This window comes from Rhipicephalus microplus, chromosome 3 (assembly GCF_043290135.1).
Source record: "Rhipicephalus microplus isolate Deutch F79 chromosome 3, USDA_Rmic, whole genome shotgun sequence".
NCBI lineage: Eukaryota > Metazoa > Arthropoda > Arachnida > Ixodida > Ixodidae > Rhipicephalus > Rhipicephalus microplus.
In genome coordinates, this window is record NC_134702.1 from 92,910,810 (window position 1) to 92,934,270 (window position 23,461).

Genomic DNA, 23,461 nt, shown 5'->3' on the forward strand with positions numbered 1-23,461 from the left:
AGGCCTCTCCCATGATCTGCCCTTCAAATCGGTCTTGTTCTTTCTGCTGCCACGTCATGCCTGCGAACGATGTAATCTCATCGCCTAACCTAACTTTCTGTCTCTCCGTGTGTTTGCCTTCTCTGGGAACCCAGTTGGTTCCCCTTAATGACCAGCGGTTATCCTGCCTACGCACTACGTGCCCGGCCGATGCCCATTTCTTCTTCTTGATTTCAAATATGATATCCTTATGCCCGGTTTGATCTCTGACCCACTCTGCTCTCATCTTGTCTCTTAAACTTACACCAATCATTTTCCTTTTCATCGCTCGATGCGTCGTCCTCAATTTAAGCTGAACCCTCTTTGTAAGCCTTCAGGTTTGTGCTCCGTAGGTAGGTACCGGCAAGATGCAGATGTTACATACCTTCTTGAGGGTAACTGGCCAATTACAATTGATAATTTGAGAATGCTTACCAAATGTGATCCACCTCATTCCTATTCTTATAGTTATTTCCCACTCGTGGTTCGGCTCCACGGCTACTACCTGTCCTAAGTAGACGTAGTCTTTTACAACTTCAGGTACACTATTACCTATTTCGAAGCACTGTTTTCTTCCGAGGTTGTTGTTCCTTACTTTGGTTTTGCGCATATTTATTTTCAGACCTACTTTTCTCCGTTCCGTGTCCAGTTGTGTAATTATGAGCAGTAATTCGTCGCCTTAGTTACTCATCAAATCAATGTGATCAGGGAATCGCAGGTTAATTAGATACTCCTCATTGCCTCTTATCCCTAAGTATTTCAATATAGAATTTGCAAAGCCTCCTGTAAACACGTGGTGAATAGCATTCGAGAGATTGTGTCTCCATGCCTGACACACTTGTTTATTGGGATTCTGTCGCTTTCTTTATGGAGAGCTAGAGTAGCTGTAGATTTTCTCCAGAATGTTTTTGTAGGGTTAGTCGATGCCCTGATTCCTTAGTGCCCGCATTACTTGCTGATGTCTCGACTGAGTCAAACGCCTTCTCGTTGTTCATGAAAGCTATCTATAGAGGTTGGCTGTATTCCGCGAATTGCTTTATTACCTGATTGCTAGTAGGAATATGGTCTATTCCGGAGTAGCCTGTATGAAATACTGATTGGTCCTTTGGTTTACTGAACAATAATGTAACCATAATTCTTTTTGCTATTATTTTTGTAAATTGTTTGTAGAGAACAAACATTAAGCTGATCGGCCTGTAATTTTGAAGTCGTTGACGTCTACTTATGACTTAAGATGATGTTGGCGTTCTTTTGATATTCTGGTGCCCTTCTCACCAAGATACACTTCGTATAAAGGTGGCCAGTTTTTCTAACACAATTTCTCCACCATCTTTCAGATTATCTATTGTTACCTTATCCTCACTAGTGGCTCTGTCTCTTTGCATTGCTTTTAAGGCTTTCCTTACCTTCTCTGTCGTTACAGGTAGGATGTTAAGATCCTCTGGGCTATTATTGCTTCTTACGATTTCACCCTGGTTGTTCCAGCTTCCGTACAGTAGTAAACGTTTATTCTCTCCCAAACTTCACTGTCGCTCAATAAAGGGGAACGACTGAAGGAGTAGGCACATTTTTCAGGGTTTTTTTACCAATTCAGTGAACATAATTTCTGCATAATACGCTGCAGGAGTTCAACTAACTAGGCTGGTTGGTTTATGATTAAGACGGGAAGAAACAGGGTTGGACACGGCACGGCCAAAGAGCGAAAAACGACGACGCTCAGCTGACAACTGACAATTTTTAATATATTGAGGACTGTGAAGTAGGGTTTATATAGAACATCTTTTCACAGAAGCATCGACGTGCAGCTTCGCTTCTCTATCGCCTTTGGCTGGGAGTTGCTTTCACGAAAGCTTATACCACGTTAATTGGAATTACTGACAGTGCGGCGTGCGATATTTGCGGCACCGACGAAAATATCGAATACCTGCTGTGCCATTGTCCTCGATTTGCCTCAGATAGACAAGTACTTGCCAACGCAATGCGGCGACTGGATGATCGGCCTCTTTCTGTGCAGGTGCTATTACAGCAACGTCCACATGCCTCGACAGTCCACAAGGCAGTGAAGGCCCTGCTGTGTTTCCTGAGTAAGACAGGCTTGTGTGAACGCCTCTGACATGTGGTAGAGTTCTACACGCTGCAGTGAAATTACTGTCAGTCACTCCCCCACCCTTTTCTTTCTTTTCCCTCTCTTCTCTCTTTCTCGTCTTTCTTGTCCCCTTCCCTAACCCCCCAGTGTAGGGTAGCCAACCGGATGTCTTTCTGGTTAACCTCCCTGCCTTCTCCCTTTTGTTGCTTCCTTCCTTCCTTCCTTTTCGCAGAAGGGCAAAGAAAAAACAGTGTTAGCGCAGAAATACGAGGAAACATGTCAGATTCGTTGGGAAATCAATCTGTCACGTTTTCGACAAGTAACTTATTTCGCAGCCATGGAGAGAAGTCATGATGATGACGCGAACATTTCCGTTTGGATGGGTATAGCGGCCACGGTGGTCTAGTCAGTCTGAGGCACTCGTCTGCTCACCCGCAGGTCGCGGTAGCGAATCCCGGCCACCGCGGCCGTATTTTCGATGGAGGCCAAAATTATTGAGGCTTATGTGCCCATATTTAGGTACATATCAAAGAACACCAGGTGGCATAAATTTAAGAAGCTCTCCAGTAAGGCGTCTCTCGGAAAGAAATTGTGGTTTTGGAACGTTAAGCCCCAACAAATAATAATATGTGTGCATGGATATGGTAAGCTGCAATATTCTCACGTTTTCTTTGCTTTCTGTACGTTTCGAAAACGATGCGCCGCTCTAGAATTGGCTGACATCCACACGTTTTGCAGTGCTGAGCTAGGCGACTAGGCATCGATCCGTTCAGTGAGTTCGAGTAGTGTTCTCGATGCCAGTCATTCAACCCGCGGCCGGCTGGACTGATGTAACAACGCCCACACGTAAAGAAATCCTGTATACTTCATCGATCCTGAATTCAATGAAGTGCTCTTTGTGTTTTTTTCTCACAGCTATTTATCTTTTTTTTTCCTTTTGCACTTTGCGGCAATGCGCTCAAAGTTTATTTTTTGCACTCAACAAACGCCTGTTCAATCTTAACATAGATTGACAACCTTTGTCAATCTGTTCAAACCTTATGGCTTCTTGTATCTCTGCGCAGTTACTGTGTGTGTGTGTTTTTTTCTTCTGCGCAAATCTTCTGCATATATTGCATATACCAGCATTTTACACGTGGTTGTAGGTTCCATGTCCCACGATGTTTATTAAATGCGAAGCATTTCTTAGCGAACTTCGGCAACTTTTAGCGTATCTATCTATCTATCTATCTATCTATCTATCTATCTATCTATCTATCTATCTATCTATCTATCTATCTATCTATCTATCTATCTATCTATCTATCTATCAATCTATCTATCTATCTATTTATCTATCTATCTATCTATCTATCTATCTATCTATCTATCTATCTATCTATCTATCTATCTATCTATCTATCTAGCCGCCTATCACTTTTGGCTCTCCTGACCGTTTCGATAATGGTACCAATACCAAAATTGGTGTGGTGTAACATGACTGTATGACGAGCATAAGTGACTAGTCATAACATAAAATTCATGACGTTAGTGTCATGAATGTCATGATTTACATTTCATGGTTTTGCTGCTTTTGCAATGGTCTCGTGCGCATAACATGTTGCCAAATCGGTATGGTATGACATGACTGCATGGCGAACACAAGCGGCGACAGACCCTAAAATGTAAATAATGACATGCGTGTTATGTAACAACATGACAACATGCCACCCTCATGATACGCTCGTGGCTCTTTTGCTAGCTTCGCATATACCAAATTTGGTATTACTGGACGTGAATGGACGACGAAGGCATGTGACTGGTGCAAACATGATGATCATGAGGTGCGTGTCATGCAACAACATCACTACATGCCATGCTCATGATGCGCTTATGGCTGTTTCGCTAGCTCCACATATACCGAATTTGGTGTTACGTGGTGTCAACGGATGGCAAAGGTACATGACTGGTGCAAACACGATAATCATGACGCGCGTGTCATGTAAGAACATCACAACATACCACGCTCATGACGCGCTCGTGGTGGTTTGCTAGCTCCACATATACTAAATTTGGTATCACGTGACGTAAATAGATGACGAAGGTAAACGACATATTTAAACATGATAATCTTCACACGGAAGTCATATACTGCATCCTTTACCTCCACCTCGTAACGTTGTGCTGATTTTAAAGTGGCATATCAACATTTCTCATTCGCGCTGCACATATCATCAATTCCCTCTGTACGTACGTGGTATCTACCAATTTTTGTTCCTGTCTTAAGCATAATACATTTCATTTCCTGGTTCCCGTGAAAAAAATCACAATGCATTTCCACGGAGTGAATGATGATTAGTGGGGCGAAGCGTCCATCAGCCCGTCCGTGCTTCCGTCCGTCCGCGCGACTATCCATACGTCTATCCATGCGTCCATCCGTCTGTCCATGCGTCCGTCCATGAGCCCGTCCATCCATCTGTCCATCTGTCTGTTCGTGCATCCATCCGACCGTACGTCCGCGCGTCTATCCATGCGCCCGTCCACCTGTTAGTGTGTCTGCCCATCCGTTCATCCGTGCGTCCATCTAGTGAACACTCCAAGTGCCGCCAACTCCCACCTCGCATCACCTGTGGCACATACCCGCTCTCTAGAGCGGGTATGCGCCACCAGTGGCTACGTACTACTACATACATACATACAAGGGATGGACAGACCCACTTCTTGAGGAGCTTCGTCCCTAAAACGTGTCAATCGCATCAAACGGAAGATAGCCAACAAATCAAGCCTATATACTGACGGCTTCACGGGCATTCCAGAAGGTCCGGCTAATAGACGTCCGGGTCCGAGCCGTGCCGCAGGGTCTCCCAGTCATCCGGCAGTGGGGTTCTCTCTAACTCTGGAGATGGATGCTATTCCCTGCAAGCCTAGAGTTTATGCTTAAGTTTATATGTCTAATCGTAATGTTTACGATCGAAAGCAAATGGACCTTTCTTGTAAGCAACGCTTTTCCTCCTCCCCTTTCTTTCTAATCGTCATCTATTTACCATTGCACTAACTTCGTGTCCTCCTTCCAGAAAGTATCTACTGATGTATATCAAGATAACATCCTTGGCCCTTTGCTCTTTCTAAGCTTTTTTTCCCAAGCGGCCATGTAATTCGACTTTCATTATAAGGCTATTTGCCAACAATGTTTCTCCATCGCCCAATAGTGAATACAGAAGACCTTGGTGTTTCTCAGTATGTCCTCGAACAAATTAATGGCTAGTCAGTGAAAGGATAATATTAATAATATTAATAATACTAAGAAGAAGAAGAAGAAGAAGAAGAAGAAGAGTATTACATGCTGCAATCACGACAAAAGGTTAATCACTTAGAATAAAATACGTCGAAATATACTCGTGAGTTCGCTCACTCAGACTGACTCACACACCCGTGAGTGTGGGTCTGAGAGTTTCAGTGCCAGCGAGCCCGAAGGGCAAAAGATACTTACTGAGTGACTCTGAGTCAGGTCCAGCATTTAGTGGCGATCTATAGCCCATCCTACTCGTCTTCACATTAGTCTCGATATCGTCTTGCGTTTATACTCGCCTATTCGCGCATACCTCAATGCACTCACGTTCATGCTCCACCTCGGTATTTATTCGTCAGAGACGTAAATCGGGAGGGGTGCCATGACCTTCCCCCACAAACTCTTTCGTGAAAAGTTCTTGATAGAAATAACTCGTTTAAATGGGTTATTTCATAAAAAGGTCCTTGCTGAAATAATCGATTACCTAGAACTCGTATTTTGAGATGAAATATTAAAGGGTGAATCATGCAGCACTGATTATGTGAGATGTTGGCATAAAAGAGCATTGACATCAAGATAGAGAAAAGCAAGCTTTAGGCTCAGGGACACGTGAGCTGATTCACTCAGGCCCAATTAAACTCATATCTAGCCGCGAGCCTGAGTCTGAATGGGTCCGCTTGAATAACATGGTAAATAGTGAGTTTGAGTTCGAGTGCGGTTGATTAAGAAAAAAGTTAAGTGAGTCAGAGTTCTAGAGAGCCCTCAAAGCAGAATATACTTGATCACTAAATCGTCATCAACTTTAGTTTTGTGTTTGTGTGTGTGTGTGTGTGTGTGTGTGTTTGTGTGTGTGTATGTGTGTGTGTGTGTGTGTATGTGTGTGTGTGTGTGTGTGTGTGTGTGTGTGTGTGTGTGTGTGTGTGTGTGTGTGTGTGTGTGTGTGTGTGTGTGTGTGTGTGTGTGTGTGTGTGTGTGTGTGTGTGTGTGTGTGTGTGTAACCTGAGCTGTAAGTGTACTCTCTTATAAAGAAGACGCGCATTTATTCGTAAGTGCAAATAGACAGAGAAGACTTAAAATCAAGGAAACGGCTTAAAGGACACTGCAATAATACAAAAGTTAGTAAATGAAAAAAAAACTGGGCCTCAAAAAATATGTTTGATATCGCCGCAAAAGCCTCCCATTCGTTAACAGTGGGAAGAACCATGGATAGCCAAAGCGAAAGGGCTAAATCAAGTCCAGGACGTGAAATTGCTCTTTATAGATTATATTATCTCGACATAGGGTGCAAAAATGGGCACTGGATAGGAAAATAAGAGAATGTGATGGTGGCGGTGATTTCAAGCTCATTGAAGCGACGGAGCGCAATCTGGTAGCGGTGATAGTTCGAAAAACGGCGAGAATAGCTTGGGAAGAGATTTAATTCAATTAGATTAATGACTGTGATAATTAAAGCATTAGGACGTTATGAAGCTGTAGCGTAATACTATACCTCGATTTTGGCACATGAATGGTGATGACAGCCCTGTAATAACCATGGTAACAATTTTCAATTTATTTTCTGAACATTTTAAAACACGACTTCACTATTCCACTCGTTCGCGAAGAATGGTCTGTCATCTCAGCCTACCTTAGCGTGTTACCGCATGATCGCGTGCAAAGCAGCTTTCATCGCAAAACGCTATAGGCCACCCAGAGAGAACTTTTTTTTTTCTTTCTCTATGGGCCACCTGCCTTTCCACAATCCAAATTTGCGCGTGCATCGAGTTTCACGCGATGTCACGAATGGTCAAGGGAACTTTTTTGCCCTTCCAGAGTGTCTGCTGATTTTGCATGTTTTTTCGGAGTTTTCGTTGTCCCCTCAGCTGTCCGTTGTCCAGTTTCGGGCGTCTTTTAATCGAATGAGAGTGGCCACGCTCTAAAGCGCGAGCGCATGTCCCAGGCGGTGCTGTTTTCTGTCGAGGTCACAGCTTTCATGGTCGTGCGTCGGGCTCGGAACCTCAAGGAACCTTTTGTGTTCGATAACGTAGTACGCAGTACCATGCGACGTCATGCCGAAGTGCGTCACGCTCTTGTGGTCTAGCTCAAGGAGTGAAAGAGAAAGAGAGAGGAGAGCCATTCAATTCACCTCTCTGCCTCGGCTCACTTCAAAATTGGTTGCTTTTAAAGGGTGATGGCGATAGGTGATCCTGATGCCGACTACCCGGCTATATTAAAGCACCCAGTACGTTTCTGGGTCTCATTCTTACGCACTTTTCAGCGGCGCGTGCTCCTCGTTCTCAGGCAAATACATTCAGGCACGCTAAAATGAACGCTGCAGTGGTGATTTTTGCAATCGTGACCTTGACGGCGGTCCTCTTGACCGTAGACTGTGGTGCCGACCGGGAGAAATGTAAGTATTCTTTGGTGCAAACAGTCGGATGGCGCATGCTCAGACCAATGTGGACGTGTTCGCTTGTTGTATTCGTCGTCGGTGTTGCTGCTGCTACACTGCTTCTTTTATCGAAATTCCTACACTTTGTTTCTGCTTTTTCAGCGAAAGCTGTTATGAGATCACAACTCTGTTCACGCGCAGTTGTCCACTACCGCCGCCTCCGGTGTCTGTAACATAACGTGAAATTAGTAGGGAAAAAAAGCCCAGCACAAAGACACAGTGGAGCTCGAAACCAGGTCTGCTGGGTGTCAGCCCAGTATTATATCATTGAGCAACGCCGGCGCTTTGACTTGTTGGTAAACCTACTACCAAATACACTGTGGGGCTCGAACCCGGGTCCGCTAGGCGCCAGCCCAGTATTCTACAATTGAGCTACGCTGGTGCTGGTGACATGATGGCAAACTTGCCTTAGGCAGGCTTGATGTCGGGAAAGCAATCGCGTTAATACGACTTATAAAGTGTTTTAAAACAGCAAACGAACAACCAGTCATCGCACAATGCGAATAGCGTAACGACTGGGCCGCCCTGTGGTCCAACCAATTACAAATGCTTGTTCTTGTTCAGCTATCAACTGTAGCGCATACCCACTTCAGCCATAATTCCTCATCGTCGTCAGCCACTGCATAGACAATTGCCACGAAATTCTTTGCAAGTGTTCAGCTGATACCACGATTGTCAGAAGACTGATGAGAAATAGCATTGCGAATGCCTGCCTACTACCCAAAAGTTTATAATTGATACCCTCGTGGGTATCAAGCAAGTGCGCTTGCAGTAGTTACCCTATGAGTGTTTTCTCTTCTAGCTTTCGCTGTGACTGTGCTGCGCCTTCCGCGAAGGCCTTGGCTTTTTTTGGCGAAGCCAGCAAAGTAGCTTTGAGATTCGATAAAGACTAAAAAGTGCACAGGCAAAGACTTGCAGATAGTACGATATTTGAGTCAAACGAACATAACACGCTGAAATGCGTCAATGGGATCGAAATTGAACAAATTGGAGGGCAAAGATGAGAGACACGAGCCGAGTCTAGGTCAGCGGTACTCGATTTCGCACTGCATTCCGCAGACGGAATAGGATGGATGGATGGATGGATGGATGGATGGATGGATGGATGGATGGATGGATGGATGGATGGATGGATGGATGGACGGACGGACGGACGGACGGATGTGAATGGATGTGGATGGATGGATGGATGGATGGATGGATGGATGGATGGATGGATGGATGGATGGATGGATGGATGGATGGATGGATGGATGGATGGATGGATGGATGGATGGATGGACGGATGGATGGATGGATGGATGTGGCTGTACTCTTTATATCGGGTGGTGACTGGCGCCACCAAGCCGTAATACTTAATGAACCAAGAACTAGATTTATTTGTTTTTCTTTTAAACAGTGAGGTTGAGGATTCGTACTTTGCAGTGAAGGGTTTAATTTTCACTCGTGCCTTGACTTTAGCCACCAATCAGATAATCTCCTTCTAGTTAATTCTACCCGCTTAGAGCTTATTTTGCCCTCCCTGTCCCTAAACTCCAGTGCTTTGAAAAACTCTGCGCCATCATCCTGAACTATAGGGGGAAGCCCTTTACAGAACATTATCAAGTGTTCGGCAGTTTCTTCTTCCTCTCCACACGCACTGCATACCGTGTCTACCCCTTCGTATTGGGCCCGATATGTCTTGGTTCGCAATACTCCCGTCCTGGCCTCAAACAGTAGAGAACTGCCCCTTGTATTATCATAGATCCTTTCCTTGGCAATTTCCTGCTTAAAAGTTTGATAGATCTCTAGTGCAGACTTCTTAATCATACCGATTCTCCACATATCGGTCTCAGCTTCCTTCAACTTCTTCTTAACCGATAATTCATTTTGGTTTGGCCCCCTGCTGTTTTCTAAGTATTTACCAGTCAATTTTCTGGTTCGCTTCCTCCATTTTGTATCGACATTCTTCATGTACAAGTAGCTGAATACCTTCCTAGCCCAACGCTTCTCCCCCATTTCTCTCAATCGCTTCTCATATTTTATCTTGCTGCTAGCTTCCCTGCCCTCAAATGATGTCCATCCCATATCTCCTTGTACTCCCTGATTTGGTGTATTCCCGTGAGCTTCTAAGGCAAGCCTACCTATTCCACGTTGCTTAATTTATAATCTTGCTTGAACTTCTGATCTCACGCACAAGACCGCCTTGCCGAACGTCAGAGCAGGAACCATGACTCCTTTCTATATTCCTCTCACAACATGATACCTATTGTAATTCCACAGTGTCCTGTTTTTCATTACCAGTGCATTCCTGTTACCTTTAGTCGTCACGTATATTTCATGATCCCTTAGGTACTCGGCCACATTGCTTATCCATACGCCCAGATATTTGTATTTATCTCTTATCTCTAGCGTGACGTCTTGTATTCTAAGCTCACTACCTTCATTGTCATGAAAAATCATGACTGCTTATTTTTCCTTACTGAATCTGAAATCTAACCTATCTCCCTCATTACCGCAGATGTCCACCAATCTCTGCAAGTATTCCTTGTTGTCGGCCATTAGCACTATATCATCTGCGTACATCAATGCTGGTAGTGCCTGTTCAATGAGTTTTCCTTGTTTGACGAAAGAGAGGTTGAAGCCCAGTTCAATTCCCTCTAATTTGGCCTCTAATCCTTGTAGGTACATCATGAATAATAAGGGTGACAGGGGACATCCATGCCTAAGCCCCCGTTTTACCTCTGCAGGCTCGGATACCTGTTTTTCCCACTTTATAACTACCTTGTTACCTTTATAGATATCTTTTAATAATTTAGCGACTACATCTTCCACGCCTAGTGTGTCCAGTATTCCCCACAATTCCTCTTGAACCACGCTATCGTACGCTCCCTTGATATTCAAAAATGCTAGCCACACGAACCTGTGTTCCTTTTCTGCTTATTTCGATGCATTGTGTCGGTGAGAACAGATTGTATTCCAACCTCCTGTGTTTCCGAAACCCATTCTGCAGTTCCCCCAGCACCCCATCATCGTCTATCCATGCCTGCAGTCTTTCCTTTATAATCTGCATCGCCAGCCTGTAGACCACTGATGTCACTGTTATAGGACGGTAGTTATTTATGTCAGCTTTGTTCCCCTTTCAGATCATGCTCATCCTGCTAAGTTTCCATCCATTTGGAACTTCACCATCGATTATTATTTTGCTCACTGCCTCTCTCAGAACCTGCTTAGACTTCGGACATAACGTCTTTATCAGCATTATTACAATGACATCTGGGCCTGTTGATGTACAGGAACCCTTTTCTCAGCCCTTTCCCACTCTCGTTGTGAAAATTAAACCATTGTGGCACTTAATTCATCCTTGTCTGTTGTGGCGCATAAAGCCCTTCTTTGTTGAAATTTTTCTGTCACCCTTGTTCTTATATATTCAATAGCTTCGTCCCCTTCTAGCCTAGCACCTTGAGCTGTAGTTATAAACCTCTGCTCTAGGCTCGTCTCATTTCTTAGGGAGTTTAGATGGTTCCAAAATTTCGCACTTGCCTTTCTATCTTTTTTATGTGCTTCTGCCAGCCACTGAGCTCCCTTTCTTCTAATATTTTCATTGATCAGAAGGGATGCATCCCTTCTACAGCTTAGAAAGGTTTCCCATTTTCTTTCAACGTCATCTGTCGGTTCACCCCGCTGCTTAACATGTCTGTATTCCCTAGAGGCTTCCTGATGTTTTGCTATGGCTCTCCTAACTTCCTCAACCCACCAACGTTTGGGTTTGTGTCTACTTTTCCGGGGTGGCTTGTCACGGGCCTTAGAAAGCTCTAGTTCAAACAGTCTACTTAGATTCGTGTATGTCCACACTGTTTCATTATCCCGAGTGATTACTTTCTCAATTTGTTTGGTGGCTATTTCAATTTGCCTTTCTGAATAATAATTTTCCTATATTTGCTCATCTTGTCTCCTTCCCACTTTCACTGCTGTTCCAAAACTTAGCTTGATACGTTTGTGATCACTACCCAGACTTCTGGAGCCACCTTCATCTATGTGCATTCCCCTGAGCTTATCATACATCCTATGTGACATCAGTGCGTAATCTATCGTCGACTGGAGCCTTCCTACCTCCCATGTTATTTGCCCTTCATACTTCTCGGTACTGTTGAAAATGATCAAATCAAGCCTTTCGCCCATATCCATGATCATTTTGCCTGTTGGGTCGGTATACCCATCTATATCTTCAATATGCGCATTAATGTCTCCTAGTATAATTATCTTGCACTCTCCTCCTTACTCTTGAATGTCCTTTGATATACACTCTACCATTGCCTGCTTTTCCTCTCTAAGCTTGGCTCCCGTCCACAAGTACACGAAACCAAGGAGTGCGATTCACCCTGCCACTTTCCCTTCTAGCCATAAATGTTCCTTGCACTCCTGCTTGACCCTTTGCCAGTCTGTACTTTTATGAATGAATGCCCCAATACCACCCCCCTTTCTGCTGCCTTCTGTTCTATTACAATATTCCCACACGTGGTCCGGATTGTTAGGAGGTTGTTCCATGTCCCTGAAATGTGTTTCTACAAAACCGTATACCATCGGCCTCTCCTCCCTTAGCTGTTCTTCTATCTCTTCCCACTTCAGCCTGTTCCTACCACCCTGCATGTTAATATGTCCTATGTCTGAATTGGCTCGGCGCTCGTGGCTTCGTCTATTTCTGCCCCGGTCTCTACCTATCTTAGATACTGGTGCCACTTTGGAATCGTATCTGTTCATGCCACTTGTCAAAGAGTCTGCCTGGTTGTTTTCCTCGTTACTAGCTATCCTGTAAAGTGAAGGGTCCGCTTGCCCCCCGAAAAAAGCTACTGCGCGTCCTGCAATTCGCCAACCCACCTCATGACCTAGTCGCCCATCGAAGTGAATTCTGTCTCGTTGGAAACCACCCCACCTATGCACCTCTCTGCTTATTTCCACCACCTCAAAGCCTTTCTCTCGACTCATCCGCCATATCTCTTGGTTTGCGTTGACAACCGCTTTTTGCAGGTTGCTATCACGCATCGGTACCTACGGTATCATTCATATCACCTGTACCTAAGGAGAAGTGGCGTGCATGTCATCGACGTCTTTCGCCAGTGTGGTTGCTAGTCCTGCTGTATCTTCATTTAAGACATCGTTTAAACCGCCTGAAATTATCACGAGGTTTTGTCTATCAGCTGTAGTTTTGAGTTTTGCGTTCGCTTGCCTCATGACTGCTTCCAGCTTGCGTCCTGGGAACGCCCCTACTGCAACCCTCTTGTCACCTCTTACCCTCTCTTTGATGGCTTTTGTGCATCAATTTAAATTCTAGTCCCCGGCAATTATCACATGCTGTGACTTTTCAGATGGAGCGTCCTGCACCTGGGGGTTAATTGCACCTGTGACGCCGGCTGCTTTGTCCCCTCCCAGCCCCACCACTACTTCGCTGAAGCTGAGCCTTGCGACAATTGAACCGGCTGAATCAGTTTTTTTTTTCAAACTTGCTTGCTCTTTCTTTTCCGCTGTTCTCATTACCGGTTCCCTACTGTTCTCTCCGTAGGGCGCTCTCTGTTCACCTTGGCTAGTGCTTCCATGGAGGACTTCAACCTTTCTCCCATTGCCCTCGTTTTCTCTTGATCTGTCGCCTACGCAGTCTCAAGCTCGGTGATTCTCACCAGCAGTTCACTCTAGGCAACCATCATTTTCTCCATTTTTTCCTTGACCTCACATTGCCTACACTTCGCGTCAGCCTCTCCTCCATCCGCTTCTACACTTGGGTCCACTTTTAAACCCGCCCCACATCCTGAACACTTTACAGTCTTTTTAACCATGTCTTTCTGACACCAATTGTCCCTATGACTGGTCTCACTCGACAACTACAAAACTCGAGCCCTGCCCAACGCAAAAGAGAAAGTCTATGCTCTACTACAAAAATTTGCGTGTTCAATGTACGTGCACCTCCCCCACGGAGTGGCAAAAGAAAGAAAACAACAAAAATAACAAAAAACAAACAAACACGCACAAACTAATAAATACCTGGTGACTGACCCCCTAATAGGCCGTACAATAAAATAAGTGCTACAGAGGTTTTAACTGCTGCCTTATAATTATAAAGACAAGTTCAAAACATACAAAATCACATATCTGCGCAGTCGATCGGGAGCGCTCAAAAAACACGTCCATCCACCGTGACATCCGTTTGTTGCCTGACCCTCAGTAGATAACACCCAGTAATAGTTACATCGCCCACATCATGTGATGAGACAGAAGCGTATTATTACCGTGGCAGGACTATACTCATTTGTCTCACTGCCGTAGTTATTACTATCCTGTTTTGCTGTGTGCTGTAATGTCTTAAATATGTTGTTACATCAGCCGGGTTGGTGGTGAACCTGGGCTTCCTTTGTCTTTTTTTTATTCACCTTAGATACGCTTCGTTTAAGATCGCATGTTGTAACTATTCTTACTTCGTTTTTCAGATAGGAAGAAAAACGAAAAACTCATCGCCTGTCTTGAAGGAACTGACGCAGCCGCCAAGAAAGAACGCGTGTTGAAGGTAAGCAGGTCGTTCGATCTGGACATGGCCTGGAGTGTAACCAGCGGCGGAACACACTCAATAAGGACTTTTACACTATGCTAGATGGTCGCAAGCAATCTGCTAAGCCATTTTTTCTATCCAGTATAACAACTATATGCGCGAGAATACCCTTAAGATTGCCCGCCGCACTGAGTGATTGCCAGCAATCTTTCATGCTGGGTAGACGTAAGGCTCCGAATGGGCTACAATTCCCTCACCGCTCGCAAGAGTGCTTCTGGGATTTCAATGAAGGCGAGCATGTTCGAGGTCCGCGTACTTAGATTTAGGCGCATGTTAAGGAATCCCATGGTGTCGGAATTTCCTGAGCCTTCCTCTAAACGTCGTCTCTCATAATCACATCGTTGTTTTGGGGTGTTGGAACACACGTTATTATTATTATTATTATTATTATTATTATTATTATTATTATTATTATTATTATTATTATTATTATTATTATTATTATTATTATTATTATTATTATTATTATTATTATTATTATAGTGGTTTTGGCAGAGTCGCATAATCAGAGTACGCGTAATGGTTAAGAGATGCTGAATTTATGCTATTGATGCCGCTGCTAAGAGATCCTGCTGCTTTTGTTGGAATAATACGATGGCACGTAGTAACTGTCCTGTTCTGTATCACTGTGAGAAAAAAGTGATCCTCCGGCGTTTACCGGTTCCAAAAGCAAGTGTCGCTTGGATTTATTATCACCGAAATCATAATCTGACGGATGATAGGGTTGGGCAGGTACATGCACGGCAAAACTCGGCACAGCGATCCATTTCGAAGGAAACAAAACAGAATGTAGTGTGCGTCTCTTGCATTCTTTGTTCTTTTTGTTTTTTCGTTATTATGTTTTCTTTTTCTTTTTTTCTTTAAAATACGCAGCCCCCGCGACGTGCAGTGGCACTTTACTCCACGAAAAGTTAGTGCAACTATCAATTGGCGATTTTAACCCCGCACGTGGGTGCTGAATTTGCAAACATTTCGTCTCGTAAAAGGCCGTGTGCGCTAGCTGCTCGCTTTCACTGATACGTAATACGTGCAGCATGGGAATAATTTACATTTGCTGTTGCAACGTCTGAGGGAGAGTGAGCGAGGCAACCTCATTACGTCCACAATAGACACGAGTAAACTCAGTGTCACATGGTCCGGCCCACTCAGGGACCATCAGGTTAAATCTGGCAGCCCGGGCCTTCTATTTTAGAGGTATGGTTTGGTCCTTAACGAGTTTCTTCCTTTCCTCTTGGGGAAAAAGAGACCGGTAATAGTTTGAAAGTTTTTCTTTGGTTAAGAGACCTATACTTGAAAATCGTCAAGTACGTATAAGGCATAGCTGCAGGGATCCTTCGAGCGGTGAAGTGTTTAAAGCGCACGTGAATGAGGACAATTAAGAGACAGAAGCGAAACTTTTTACATATACGAGGTTGGCTCTCGTTAGCTCTGCATTTCCGGGGCCAACATGACAATCTAATAATCATTCGAGTTTATCAACAAAAGCAAAGGGAGGTGATGACCTCTTGACATGACAAAGTAGCTACGAGGTGGCGGGCCGCTATCTTCAACGTCTTGGTCTAATCGACCTGGAATCGAACATCCAAAGTTCATTCGAAAGTTAACTTAGCCATTGGCTGGACACCTATGCTTACGACATGTCTCTCATCAGAAATCGCTGAAACATTCTCTTATGCACAATTCTTGCGAAACGAGCATAATTGCATAATTTCTCGTGGGATCATTCTATCGCATTCAAGTAAGCGGGCTTTGAACTGAAGTACTCCTTTGTTTCATGAATCTGTCCAAGTCAACCTGAGGATAACGCGATTCGCATTAGCATGCTCCCTCTTCTCTTCTTGTACATACAATGAACAAAAGTTTCTGGCATTTTGCTGTCTCGAAACAGGCTGTGAATGGTTGCAAGGAAGAAGGCAAAGTGAAGGAAGAAATGGTACGTAAAATTTTCGCTAGTTCTTTACCCCCCTAACACATATGCACGGGGAGAACATCTATAATGAACACCTAAATAGTAATCAAGACCTCCTAGAAGCTCATGCACGTTTAACACGTAATTGTGAAATTTATTACTACAGTTATCAACGCCATCATCAGACGTCATGAAATGGAAACTTCCTTCGTGAAGTAAAATGAACGCTGTATTTTTACCATCCTAATTATTACTTGGGTGTTTATCTTAAAAGGAATCGTCGCTGCACATAGCTATCTACGTGCCTATTCTGCTACCGTCGCATCTGCATTAACATTATGGACCAATCAGTGCGTAGAGCATGCCCACCTGGTACCAAGCTGCTATTTGAGTATGTATGCTTAGCACCATTAGCTTTGTTGTCCTGCTGTTCGAACATTACAACTTTAGTCAAAGCGTTATTGGAATCAAATGACATCGTAATGACCTCGCCACTGGCACACTCAGCATAAATGTTTCAATATACGGGAATATGGTAGCGATAATATACGTGGGTTCCATAAAGCTTTCATAACGGCAGCGTTTTTGCAAGCACGTGGTGTACATCTTTTTTTAGCATCGACCAGAACGACATGCTTCGGCAAAAAATACATCAGTGACACATTGCAAAGGAAGTTGATAACACCGATGGCGAAAGCAACACTTAAAGAAGTTCTGCTGCTATAGATGTACGTGCTTGCATCAACCTTGCGATATCGCAGTAATTATTCGCGAACTCATCGAGTTAGGAAGCATGGCGTCATTCTCACACAGGCGAACACGAGTTTGTGCGATTTTTAAGAATGGTCACAATTAGAAAACGGGCCGGATTGACAGCACAAATAGATATGTGCAAAAGCGCAGCGGGTTCTCTCACTTCCTGAACTGGTATAGCGCATTAGGGGAATAAAGGAACTGCTTAACCTACCGACGCAAGAGGACTCTTTTTTTCGTCAGCAGTATCTTCTTCCCTGCTGAGCAGCAGCTCAGCAGTATCTTCTTTCCCGTATTGCGGTATGACAGTGCAAACGCGACGAACCAACTCGCCTAATCTTCAACACTTGGGGATATCTCGCTTTGTTGAGGTAGCAAGGCCTATATTATTAGACACGGATGTGACCTCAGCAAGTGTGACGCCCACGGGACGGCTTTCAGCTCGAGTACCAAATACTCTATATCGTTAACCGTTTTTTTTAACACATATCAGCGTCGACAGCGCACATAACGCTTGCCGCTCGGTTTTCGCAAACATTGCTGGTTATTTGCAAGTACACCCTGCGCAGGACCAACAGTCCTTAAATTACGCGTCTCTTGACTTCCACAGAATCGTTCCAAGTGAAGTCTGAGGCCAGCCAAGACGTACGATTCTCCCCTCCTGCCCACCGCGAGATAAGGGCGTGCTAGGGAGCATCGCTCATATCCTCTAAGCGGGACAAAGTACGCGTGAGAGTTAGCCAATTGACTTGCGATTCTTTGAATTGGGATTAAACTGTTTGTATTTATTGCTCAACCTTAAAGCACGATGCGGTCTACGCAAGTTTTCTTTGAAAGGGAAGGTTATAATTCATTAAGACGGAAGCCTTAAACTCCTCTTAAAACGCGAAGATTACCTGTAGGCGTCAGTGCCTTTGGCCTCAACACGAGTGACGCTGAAATTCATTATCAAGTGACAACGTCACCGTATGACGTCACTCCGACGTCACATCATGACATCTTACCATGACCTCGATACTCGTTCATAGATGAGCCGATCAAGGAGGCAGTGCCAAAGTGCGATGGGGGGTAGAAAGCCTACGTAGAAGAAAAAAAAAATGTTGCAGCTATGCCGCAAAGGCAAAGCAATGGACGCGATCGCAACGAATTGGAAGGTCATACGAATATTAGCAAGCAGATCTAAACGAGCCTCGCGTTTTTCACGCACAAATAACGCACAAAACGTACTCACAGGTACAAAGGCACGCAAATAAGCGTCTCAGTTGTTACTTCGCTGTGTCTGAAAAGCGTGCGCCTTTCGCAAACGGAGACTGCAATGATTGCGGTAATCTTTGAGTGCCCAGTAACTACAACAGAATCGTTCCAAGTAAAGCCGGTGGTCAGTCAAGACGGACGATCCTCCCCTCCTCCTCACCGCGAGATAAGGGCGTGCAAGGGAGCGTCGCTCATCGCCTCGAAGCGGGGCAAAGTACGCGTGGGTGATTAGAGGGCGCGCCGCCGCGTGATGTGACGACGCGCGCTCATTGCGCCGTCTTGCTGGTAATGCTGAAAACACGATAATTCTTCCCGAGATGCCCGTCAGCAGGGGTAAGTGGTAGATATAAATAGCTTACGGTGAAGGCCGTGCTCTTCGGTTGTTCAGTGGTTAACATTTCGCAGTGATGATTCAGACGACCCAAGTTCGATTCCGCGTGCCCGTCTTTTTTATTTTTTTCTTTTCTGCTATTTTTTTTTCTTTTCTGCATATACAGATTCCTATACGTATACGGTGAGTGACGGTAACGCTGACGCCAACGTCAAAGTCGACGCCAGCGGCAAAATCCAGTCGAGAGTGTCCATATAATTGCTATCGCAATAAAAACTAGCAGTTGTTCTGGACCCGAACAACAACGCGCCTGATCTCGCTGCAGGCTTTCATGAAGGCGGTAGGATGGAGAGAGCCTCTGCTGCACTCAGTGGGTGGAACGAGTGAGCGTGCGGCGCGCGCATCGCAGTGCGATCCAGCCCAGGCAACACAGCTACAGTTTGAGGAGAGAGGGTTTTGGGACGTTAAACCCCAACATCAATCAGGAAAGAGGGCAGGGAAAAAGAAAGAGGAAGAGAGACGCATCTGGGAGAGAAGTGCGAGTGCTGATGCGGCGGCGAGCTTCGATAGTGGCGACGGTGAGGTGCAGAATTAGAGAGCTTCTCTCCTAACTATAAGATGGCTTTCGCCTTCGAGTCGTCTTCGGCGAATGCTTAGGCGATCCTGTGAGTTTTTGGGGTTGCAGGTGTGCTTCGACATCAGTTTTCTTGCTCACAGCCTCTTTATTCGCCCGCATTTCTCGCTGTTCTTTTTTTTTGTGCGATATGTAACATCTCTCTTTCTCTGTTCCAACAGAAGTCATGCATTAACGAGAAAATGGTAAGTAGCATGTGTCTTTTCCTTCTATTTTTTTTTCAAGAGCATGGCCTGCCTTCAGTATATATTTCAGCCTCGTACAACCCTCACACATATAATAAATTACAGACGGGTCACGGCCAACTCTTGACGCCACGAGTATTAGAGCACCTCTAACACACGCTGTCATAAAGCGTGAACATGAAGCCAGGGTGTCACCTTCTTAAACTGCCTGCTTTCAACTGTGTATAAGTTCTTATACACTGCGAACAACCATAAGGCGGATATTCATTCCTGCTACAATGCTTCCAGGCACTGATTACGTAGTCTATATATATATATATATATATATATATATATATATATATATATATATATATATATAGTCTAGTAGATCCTCCGTGAGCGGTCACAACGTGGTTTATTTCGACGTTTCGGCCTAGAGTCTGAAGGCCAGACTCTAGGCCGAAACGTCGAAATAAACCACGTTGTGACCGCTCACGGAGGATCTACTAGACTATATGCAACGCTACGGCCACTCAACCACCATGCCTGCCTATATATATATATATATATATATATATATATATATATATATATATATATATATATATATATATATATATATAACTCGCAAACTCGCAACCATGGCTATTGTTGGCACTGACTGACACTCCCACGTTTAAATTCACATATGTGCTCAATAAAGTTGCTGGGGGGATAGCCGCCGTGGTAGCTCAGTGGTAGAGCATCGAACGTGTTCTTCGAAAGTCGCAGTTTCGGTTCCTGTCCACGGCAAGTTATCTTTCCAATCACTTTTCTTTCTTCACATTCACATTACAATTGGTCTAATAACTTCCCCTATCCATGGCATTATTGTCTCAGTTAGATATCATTATATTGTGTAAAAACACGGGAAAACGAGTCCTTAATACACTTCTTTTCTTATATATATATATATATATATATATATATATATATATATATATATATATATATATATATATATATATATATATATATATATATATATATATATATATATATTAGACGTTTACTGACGCTTCAGGACAGTGCGTAATACTTAATCTGGCGCATGCAGCGCGAATATTGCCCATGGGTATATTCACTGCCAATAATAATAGTCCATAGATAGCCATTCGTTGAGTCAATAGAGGCTACGGTATTTGCGTACAGCGCACTTCTCGCCCCTTTGTTCAACGTTGTGGAGTGGACATTACGCTGCACCGCTTCTTCTCACCTGGAATCATATATTAAATAAAACTATGAAGTGAAATAACCAATAAATATAGAGGCTTACTATAAAAAATGAACGCTTTCTTATCGCCCTGTATTCTCTTTTTTTTTTAGGCATTCACCGATGAAGAAAAGGTATCGTACCGATTTCATCCATTCCCGTATTTTATACCACAGAGCTGTTGCCGTCGAGTATCGCCCTGTGTCGCGGATAGAAATTTGCAATCTCTGTGAACCGGTACGCGATCTCTTCGTCCTCTTCTTCATCTCCTCCCTGTACTTTCGGCCCTGCTTCACTGTAAAAACACGTGCACCGATTTTTCCAAATAAGTAGTCAGCAGCTGTGGGAGGATGCCTTGCGCAGCTACAACCCCTACCTTTAGGAGGCTACCCTGAGTTGGGCTGGGGTGGTAAAAGAGGCCTACCGCGAGTAGAATCCCTCGCCTTCTCGCAGCCCCTTTCCCTTAAGATGGGATAAATAAAGTTGTTTTTCTCTCTCTCTCTCTCTCCAATGTGGAGTGCAACAGCTGTAAGTGGCTAGAAACCGAGTATTGAGCGAACGGAAGAGGAGGAAATGTAGAGAGAGAAAAAATTCCTGGGAGTAAAATTTTTTGCGGGGAGGTGCTACTCGAGCCCGCGCCCCAAGGATTCGAAGGAGGGCTTTCTAACCCCACGGCTATCTAGGCACATTAGCAGAGCAGAGCCTTGTGTAGTAAAGTATAGCGAGTGGGTGGGGAAGAAAGCGCGGAGGAGGATAAAAGATGTGAAAGTGAAGAGGACGGAAAAGAGACGAAGGGAAGAAGTGCAGAGAAATAAATAAATAAAGAAAAAGTCAAAATATGCAAGGTGACAGATTGACCACGGAAAGAGAGCAAGTAGAAAAAAAAGGGGGGGGAAGAAAAGGAGAAAGAAAGGAAAGAAAAACAAAAAGGATACAGAAAGGAAAAGAAACAAATATATATAAAAATAACGAGATACAAGAACACAGACTCGGAGAAGGAAGATAAAAAAAGAAGAGCATAACGTAGCCTTGCATGGTAACGTAAGAAAAAGTGTGGGAAGGGGGGGGGGGGGGTGGTAGGAGGATAAAAACCTAGCCAAGCTAGGACCATCTTGTCATGCGCCTCTGTGCATGCTGTAAATGTGCACAGTTGTCACGCTTGCATTTTTAACAAAACGGCGCGGTTCGTCACGGAATAAAGAATTACACGAACGTAATTATCGTTCCGTCGAGAGCTTCGTGAATGAACGGGATGAAGCTGATAGAAACGCTTCGTGAACAAACTGGCTGAAATTCATCTGTTGCAATGTAGCTAGGCACGCTGTATTAGTTCGCCAGAGAGGTAACTAGTAAATTTCAGTTTGTTAGCACGACAGTGAACTCGAACTTCTGGTGCAAGCCATGTCCCTTGCCAGGAGCGGTCGTGTTCAATGCCTAAATTGGGCTGACGTCGCTTCGAAACACACCCACGGCCGAACCAATACCCTGTAGAAACCTTGAATTCAAATTTACTTACGTGCGTCCGCACTTCTCATAAGTCTTCATTGCGCAAATATGCACGTAAAATCCTTGACCTATACAGTACCTAAGCAAGCTCGAATACTAATTCCTGGCGTGAAAACGGGTAATACCGTGACTTCACGTATTTTTGTTCTTTCTGTCTTTCATGGTATATTCTTGGTGTGGACATCTCCAAAGCAGCCATTAGCATATCCATCTTGTATTCCCGGTGCATACCAGAATATTGCCAACCATCCAATTGTAGCACAAAGCCGCGAGGAAATACGCACGGAGTTCACAGTCACAAAGCTCCTTGGGAGCTGAAACATTTTTCCGGGACTGGGGATCAAACCTGAGGCCGATCCATGCATTTTCTTAGCTTAGAAAAAATAGAAACGTTGTGGTGAGATGGGCAGGTCTACAAAAAAGAACTCCAGTTGGCTACCCTGTACTTAGGAAGGGGAAAGGGGCTGCAAAAGAATCACACAGAAGGTTCTCTAACGACACTACTCTGAAATCAACCCACCAACACCGTCAGCTAAGGAGCTAAGGTTACAACTGAGGTTATACCAACTAAGGTTTTGTCACCTATAAGCTTTCATGAACTACAAAACTTTCCTTGGGATATGCTAAGCCTGTAAGGATTTTCATGCGGTTTTGTGGCACAGTAGCGTGCTTGCGAGCTTTCTCTTTCATAACCCTTGCGCCATCTTGCGGCATTCAGCAGAACTGCTTTTCCAACACTACTGAACATTATTCTCTCTTTTATTCTTTTTTTTTTCAGAAATGTGTGGAAGCAGCTGAGAAATCTTAGGATGCGGGATTCCGAAATATAATACCAGGCGAGTGCAGCCCGGATTTTAAAGAACGTACGCCAATAAAGGAACCCAACCACGACGAACCTTTACGCCTTTACATGCACGTGTGTCGCAACGGTTGTTCGCCGAAGGAGGTGGATTCCACTTGTTTAATGGAATGGCGGCCCATATCCTCGGGCAAATAACTGCTTCTAGTTGTGCAAGTGAGACGAAGAAGAGTTTCAGTGTTCAAAAAGGTCCGAGAATTCTCAGGAAGCGACCGTTAGTTGTGGCAGAAACAAACAGAAGAAACGTCTTTTTTTACGGGGTGCACGAACACTTCAGTGACGTATTTCCGTCACGGAAATGACGTCTAAAAATAACACGAATCAGAAGACAACTCCCGTTGACAGCCAAGACCAGTCGTGGTAGGTAACCTCCAGCCTGCAGTCGCAAAACCTGTTGCTCGAAGCTTTTCTGTGTG

At 44.3% G+C, this 23,461-nt stretch overlaps 1 protein-coding gene across 2 annotated transcripts; it reads left to right on the forward strand.

Annotated features, from left to right (window-relative positions):
- Positions 1-1,964: 1,964 nt before the first annotated feature.
- On the forward strand, positions 1,965-23,081 carry LOC119182672 (uncharacterized). Of its 2 annotated transcripts, none has more exons than XM_075888382.1 (6): positions 1,965-2,102; positions 14,262-14,338; positions 16,269-16,313; positions 19,423-19,446; positions 20,794-20,814; positions 22,965-23,081. In XM_075888382.1, the coding sequence occupies exons 1-6, from the start codon at positions 1,997-1,999 to the stop codon at positions 22,992-22,994; spliced, it is 303 nt and encodes a 100-aa protein (XP_075744497.1). In that variant the 5' UTR covers positions 1,965-1,996; the 3' UTR covers positions 22,995-23,081. The 2 variants fall into 2 exon arrangements, with proteins under 2 accessions (XP_075744497.1, XP_075744498.1); XM_075888383.1 differs by lacking the exon at positions 1,965-2,102 and adding an exon at positions 7,540-7,761.
- The last annotated feature ends 380 nt before the right edge of the window (positions 23,082-23,461 follow it).